This window comes from Nilaparvata lugens, unplaced genomic scaffold, assembly GCF_014356525.2.
Source record: "Nilaparvata lugens isolate BPH unplaced genomic scaffold, ASM1435652v1 scaffold8639, whole genome shotgun sequence".
Taxonomy (NCBI): domain Eukaryota; kingdom Metazoa; phylum Arthropoda; class Insecta; order Hemiptera; family Delphacidae; genus Nilaparvata; species Nilaparvata lugens.
The window spans coordinates 906-8,550 of record NW_024094384.1 but is presented as its reverse complement, the minus strand read 5'-3'; the positions used below and the strand labels follow the sequence as shown (position 1 = coordinate 8,550).

At 37.4% G+C, this 7,645-nt stretch overlaps 1 protein-coding gene across 1 annotated transcript; it reads left to right on the top strand.

Moving 5' to 3' along the window:
- Positions 1–4,640: 4,640 nt before the first annotated feature.
- Positions 4,641–7,364, top strand: LOC120349192 (mucin-7-like). The gene is made up of 2 exons (XM_039419160.1): positions 4,641–4,719; positions 6,994–7,364. The coding sequence occupies exons 1-2, from the start codon at positions 4,641–4,643 to the stop codon at positions 7,362–7,364; spliced, it is 450 nt and encodes a 149-aa protein (XP_039275094.1).
- Positions 7,365–7,645: the final 281 nt, after the last annotated feature.

Here is a 7,645-nt window from a genome sequence, read left to right as displayed (position 1 = left end):
TCGACATCATCTGCTGCCAACGTGGACAGCACAAACAAGTGAGGCGAATACAGATATCACCGACCACTAGAACCTGGTGGTGACTTGTAGCAGTCAGTAGAACGCGCTGACACGTGGTAATAAACCGGTGGAGCCGCCAGGGAGTAATAAGGTCCTTATGCCGCAGCCACAGTGGCCCAATGATGACCACCGCCAGTGTGTCGATGGGTAGTTTGCCAGCGCTGGCCTTCATGGCCATCGCTCCAATTTTTCTCGAGTGGAGGCCAGCCCCCACCGTAGGCCATGAAGGCCAAACCACCCATCCACACTAGTCAACCAAGCCTGTTTTGTCGTTTGTTTTGCTGATTTTTCTGTGTAAATGAGTATCTGATAATTATCGAATAAAATATTGTGATATAATGAATAATTTTGATTTATCAAGTGATTGGAAAAACTCTAAAAATTCTGATACAAGCTACATTTGGTCAAGCGACAAAGTTGAACAGCTGATGTAATAGGACAGAGAAACTGGCTAAATCTTGCCACTCTGGGCGGCACTGGCTAGATTGCTTTCTTTCAAGATGGCGGAGTTGACGTCACGATTCTAGCCGAGATTCCATTGTGCATGTATTGTTTGACGCTGGCCTTGATTGGGCACTGGCCACATTGCAGTGTAGATGGCAAGACCAACGCGGGCCAGCGACTGAGGACTAGGCATAACATAGTGATGTTTGCAATTCACTCACCATAGATATTGTTATGCTCGATCAAGCCGCGGCCTTCGCCCAAGATGAAGACGCCACCCTGATGGCCGTTGTAGATCTCGTTGCGGTGGGGTTGCTGTGGGAATGGATGCGGTTGTCGATGAACTGGCCGAGCCCGTACAAGCCACCCGTCTGTCCGTGGTGGATCTCGCAGTGCACCACTGTCACTGTCGGGTTGGCGCCCGAACCCCGCTATCCATTGTTGTGGATGTCGTTCGCCTCCAACAAACCCTGCAAACAACAAATTACCACATTAACCACACGTCACGTTTATCTATATACTATATATGCAAGATGGAATTTAGGGTTTTAGTATATTCATATATGTTGTACAGTACGCATCCCATAGCTTTGAAACGGCATATAGGCAAGGAAATAATTACGGCGTTGCAAAAACATCAGGCTTTAGATACCCTAGATCCCTAGATGGAGGAAGCTCCTACACACAGAGATTCTTCATGAATGAGAGAGCTGCAACGTATCACCAACAATGGAAAGAGCTTGTTGAACGAATGTCAGCTGATAGGCTGTGTTGTGCTAAAAGGACGTAACTCCGAATGCTCCTTGTATATCTTTTCGGATGCAACAAGTTGCTTTTGAAAAGATAAAAAAGAGCATCTGTTGCTTATGAAAAGATACATTTTCAAAATGTTGGATGTTTTTGAAAGGGTAGTATTGAAGTCTAGTGGCCCTCCACCGATAAGCAAAAAGCTACAGGACCCGGACTGTACGAGTAGTCATATGAATAGTTGATACAAACACAGAAACTGGTAACACAAAATAATACACATTATAGGCTAACAAGTCAAGGTAATTATTTACAAAGGGAGTATATGTTTTCTACACAGTCAGTATATGTGGTACCTACCGTCAATTCATCATGTCATGTTTTAACCGATGATTACTATAATGTCTGGCATTCAAACAATATTATAATGGAATTTCACCAATTATCAGACGCATCATATGAAAATAGAAATGAGATAATGAATAATGCATAATAGAAATTCATAGATCATCACAATGCATACTTGAAAAAATAGCAACTATTAAGTTGTAAGTAACTAAGTAAGTATAGGCCTACTTGAGTGAAAGTATACTAATGTTGTGTGACTCACCTGTCTGGTTGACTTGCTTTTCTGTGAGCATCAAATTCAAGATCCAAAAACATCTAAATGCGTCTTCTTCTGTGTCTTACAATCCATACCAAGCAACTGCAAAAACAGACCCACGATATTATTATTGTGTACAATCTTACTGTAGAGTGGTCAAAAAAAAAAACAAAATATTACCAACAGCAGGTAACCCGTGCTTTGCTAGGGACTAACTGAAAACTTCACAAACTCGACCTATTGGAGATACCTCCAATACCTTCTGTTTCATTCATTGTATTCAATACACATAATTACAGAACAACTATTCGAATGGCAAATAAAACAGTGACCACTTTCAATAAAAATTTAAATAATCAATCATAAATTCATTCAAATTATAATATGCATTATCACAAAAGCAGCTGAACGGTGGAGACGTCTCCTGGGGATGATGCGTCATTGAAAAATATCCTATCCCCTACGTGTACAAGCCGATTCTTTCTATTATTACATTATAGATTTATCATTAGGTTTACCGGTACTTACCAAGTTGTCGTTCTAACAAGCTAAACTGTTATTATTTGCTAGGTTGAGATAAAACTAGGAAAATATGCTAAATATAAATAGGCTAACCTCCAATTCCTGTATCTGTTTACCAAATTAACAGTTTCATTCTTTAATTATTTTCACATATAATTTAAATCAAAATGATCGGAGAGATGAGATAAAAACTGTCCTATTCCTCTTTTAAATTTAGATTCAGACTAAAAATTCCAAAAATTGGTTATCGATGGTTAATATTTTCATAACCTCAATTCATTTTGAGTTGAGTACAATTTTCAGTCAAAAAAAAAAATAACCAAAAAATCTGTAGGTCAATTGAAACCAATATTAAAAACTATCTAAATATCATTAAACACTGATATAATAGAGAATTATTCAAATAATATTTATTTATGGATTTTATCCTCTGTAGAGATGATAAATCTGTATCAATCAAAGATGGACGCCGTTCTGTATCTGTATCACCCTGACGTCATTCTGTATCACTTGAACCAAAAATTTAACATTGGAGAGATAGGAAAATCAAAAACCAATACCAGGGTTTCAGAAGAACACAGGAGGTAAAAATGCAACGCGTGCTTGCAACGTAACTGACCTCGATGGAGACGGATTTTGGTAACCAGCTGTACCACTACACACCGCAAAATAATAATGAAAAAATAATTATGTATTAACAATTGATACGTTCAAATAGAATATTTAAATTATTCTCTGATGTATCCAATTATCCTGTTTATTGGAAGCACTATTAACGCAATTCATAGTTGAAAAAAATAATGAACATCAAACAGCTGATTAGCTTGAACAGCAGGTAGCCAGCCGTACCACTACACAACGCAAAAAAATAATAGAAAATAATTAAGTATATCTATCATCAAATTAGAATTATGATATTCAAATAATTATTTTAAAAGTTTCAAATATATTTTCTAGTTGATTTATACCATTATTCATTGAAAAGTTGGGAATATATATAAGTACTTTTGATTGAAACATTTGGAAAAAATATCGACATTCAATGGTTCTCAAATGATTTTTTATAGATAAGGAATTTTATAACTATAGATTAATGTCTTTATTACGTTTGAAAGAATTATTCATAAAAGATTCACTCTTCATTCTATATTATTCAAAAGGTTTTGAAACATCATTATCATGTTGGCTCACCGGCAAATTCAAACTAGGTTATCAACCGGCAAATTCAAAAGCTGTATGCTATCTATGAACAGAACTAAAGTAAACTTTATGCTATACGGTATATAATGATTATATTGAAAATCGAATAAAATAGCTCTTTACTCTTGACTTTAGTTAGTAATTATAACTTGTTACTCAACAGTCAATTTGATATTATACAAAAAAGGTCCTCATGCGTACAAAGCTACTATGAAGCTAACAAAAGTTAGAGATATAAAAACTAGGGAAAATTCTACTAGAGATGCGGTCCTGCTTTTTTTGAAGCATTAAATCTCTCAGTTTGAATTTATTAATTGCAGTGACAAAATTTTCAACTACGGTATATGATGATGAGAAAAATGTTTTATTCTACAACAACGTTTGCTACAAAATAAGGCTCTGATGAACCGTTCAATAGTTATGGTTAAATTACTGGAACATCATCCCATTATCTCACATAGCCCATAGGCCATCATGAAAATGAAACAGATCAGATTCTTAAAGGGAAATCTATCAGGAAAGCGAGTTGTACAGCCCACAACAGCAACTTCTTCTGAAATACTTATAGAAACAAATCTATAGAGTCCTCAGTCACCGCTATAGTAGCATAACAGCTAATACAGAAAAATCTAATAATTTAATCAGTTATTAAACAAATTTCGTGCAACTAGATCTTATTTTGAGCAGAATTTACAGCTATTATATTTTTGATTATTGTAAATTTTCTTGTATAATTTACTACTGATCTTCAGTTTACTTGGACTGAGATTTTGAAATCAGGTTAACTCTTTATTCTTTGCTCTTTGAAAAAAAATCTTTTATACTAAAAACTATAATAAATCTGATCAAGAAAGTAAGCATTTTTATTGATTTCTTTCTCATTCCATAGTTAATAATCCCTCTTGGTCCCAATCAGCAAAATCAACTTGAATCGAAATCAAAACAAGCTCTTTTTGTCAAACGTGAGGGCTTGATTCAAGATTTCATTCAAATGCGTTTTGCTCGAAATGAGTTGAATTCAAGAGTCCGTTTATACATCGTTCAAGCCAGTTTCGAGCTCGAAATGCAGGCTCTAATCAGGCTGGTGCTGCGAGCTAAAATCAAGGTCGCGTTGCGAGCTCGATTCAGGCCCGAGATGCACGGTCGAATCAGGATTGAGATGCAGTCTTGACTCAGGCTTGAAACGCATGCTGGATGCAATCCCCCCATTCAAGGCCACCTGGCACACCTTTCATGAAATGCAAGCTCGATTCTATTGTGATTCTAGATCAATCAGAGTCTGATTCAAGCTGTATGTTTGGAGTGAATCAATCCTGATTCAAGGCATACTGCCTTCTTGAAGTGAGCTTGTTTCAGCTTCGAATCATGAATCTGATTCAAGGCCAGTGCAATCCAATATCAATGCTTAATCATAGTTCAAATTTCATCCAGAATTTGAAATGAATCTGTAATATTCTTATTATTCATGATTCAATTATTCTTCCAAACTAATGCTCCAATCTTACTATTGCCTTAATAATCTATTTCTTTACTCAGTGGACATCCATACATTCTATTCTATATATGGATGAAATCTATATAATATATAGATTATATAATATATATATATATAGACTATTATAATATATATTTTGTATAGATTTCTTCTATATATAGAATGTATGGATGTCCACTGAGTATAGAAATAGAGTATTAAGGCAATAGTAAGATTGGAGCAAGACACAGTCAAAACTGTTGGGGGCATAAGTCCTGTTTCTAAAAAAAATCAAATTCCATCAACACATACATTCATCACAAAACACATCAAGATTGATGAAAAATAATAGATTCACTTCTAAATCAAATTTTAGGTGCAAGAAGATAGATTGGCTACTCATACTTCACAACTCAGCTACTTCATATTTCTGTAATATATTATATTCAACTATTGTAACGGTAATAATTAAAGTGCTGTACGATTTAGAACAGTTTCCACCTCACAAACCAAGAAATTAAGTGAAATGCAGCTTTAGAATTAGCCCATTTCTGTATATATACTCCTCACCATCAGGTGATATCATCGAGAAAAGAAGGCTTAAGAATTTATGCCATAATATAGATCGTTTATGTTGCAAAAATGTGAGTGCTAAATGAAGCCGATAGTCCTAGTAGTTGTTTTTGGTGAAGCTATGTGACGCTGGTAGTCTCTCATACTGTGCCTTCTTACACTCCCAACAACACACTAATAATAGACAGTAGTCGACAGTAATCGGCTTGAAATTAGGAACATAAACGGCCTATTTCATGAGATATATTCTAAGCTATATTCTCTGTATGGTGTGATACAGTTGAATCAAGTTTCATAACCACTTGACTTTCATTTTATCTTGGATTGTGAACATGAAATAGCCTCAATTTTTGGAACATACCATGGAGGGATATTATCTTCTCATGTTATCTTTTCTTCATTCTCTATGTGCCCACCTTTTGATTTTTGATGTGTTAAATAAAATGATTGCTTGCTGTGTTGGTTAAAATTATTTATTGATTGATTGATTAACGTCTCCACTACCTCCTCACTATGAGAACACCTATTTGGCATCACACCTTAATTCAAGGTCTGATCACACAGAGAGCGATCTGCTGGCAGCGGTCTTGGATTAATATATACTTATAGATATCTTAAGGTATAGATATTAATATCAACGTATGACACTCAAGATTTCTGCTCCAATACATTGGCTTGAATGAATCCAATTGATTGAAATGAAATTTCTTCTGCTATATGTGTTAGAAGTGAAGTGGGCTCTCTTAAAAATTTGTTTGTCTTTTTTCTCTCTCTCTTCTTCTCTCTTCCTTTCCCATTCTTCCCTCTTCCACACCTCTTCACCATTCATTCTTACTTTTATTTTTAGGTAGTTTATGTTGCAAATTCCGAGCTGACTTGCTGTTAACTCAAGCTGATTACTGTCTATTATTAGTGTGTTGTTGGGAGTGTAAGAGTGTAAGAAGGGCACAGTATGAGAGACTACCAGCGTCACATAGCTTCACCAAAAACAACTGCTACGACTATCGGCTTCAGTTAACACACATTTACAACAAAAACGCCCTATACGATAGCGTAACATCTTGTGCTATATTTTCTCTAAGATAATAGTCACTGCCCTACTATCCGAATAAGAATTGACAGACTACTATCATCCAAAAAGATACAAAAAACATGAAATAGAAGTCAGTTCCCAATAACACCTAAATAATGTCAGGAATAATGCAAACTATAAGATTACCAGGGGTTTGAAAACTATTTTACAGTATTTAGCTACCTATTTTATGGGGTAGCTTCAAATCGGGGATAATCAGCGATGGAAAAACTATTGGAATGCTTTCTTCCAGTCATTGATCAACTTTAAAACAATAATATTGTAATTGTTTAAAAGTACCACTACCACCATCGAGGAAGGCACCCCAGCTGTCGTCATCACCGCCTCCACAGAGGCCGACAACTGCGCCCCAGCCGCCATCGTCGCCGCCTCCACCACAACACCACGCTCTTGGTCACGCCGTCCAAGACCCCACTGTACTCTCGACCACCAAGACGGACACCCCGAGTCACTACATGCCGGCCTCTCCTCTCGTCAGCGACGAGAACACATCGCTCGGATGTCACGCTATGTCAGCTCACGCCTTCCCTCGTAGCCCACCGGCAGTGACGACCCTACAGCTCACGGGTCAGCCCTTGCCGCGCGCGGATCCCCTACACGGACAACAGCGACTCAGCCGCCATGCACTCCACCCACACTCAGGGTGATGATGCTAGCAAACCAGAGCACCAGCTGCCCCACCACCCTCCACGGCCACCTAGACTTGGAGATTATGAACCAACGTCAGTCCGTCTTCTTCCTAGGCCTACCAGATCTTCGAGACGACCTGATATTGGGACGCACTGGCTTACCACTAATCGAGCCACACTTGATTTCGCCTCATCTTCGGCTGCCAACGGCGAGAAGTCATCTATTGGATGTCACCTCAGAACAGATTGACCCCGAGATAGTCGAGCAGTTAACGAAAACAACACAGAGCCAACTTGTG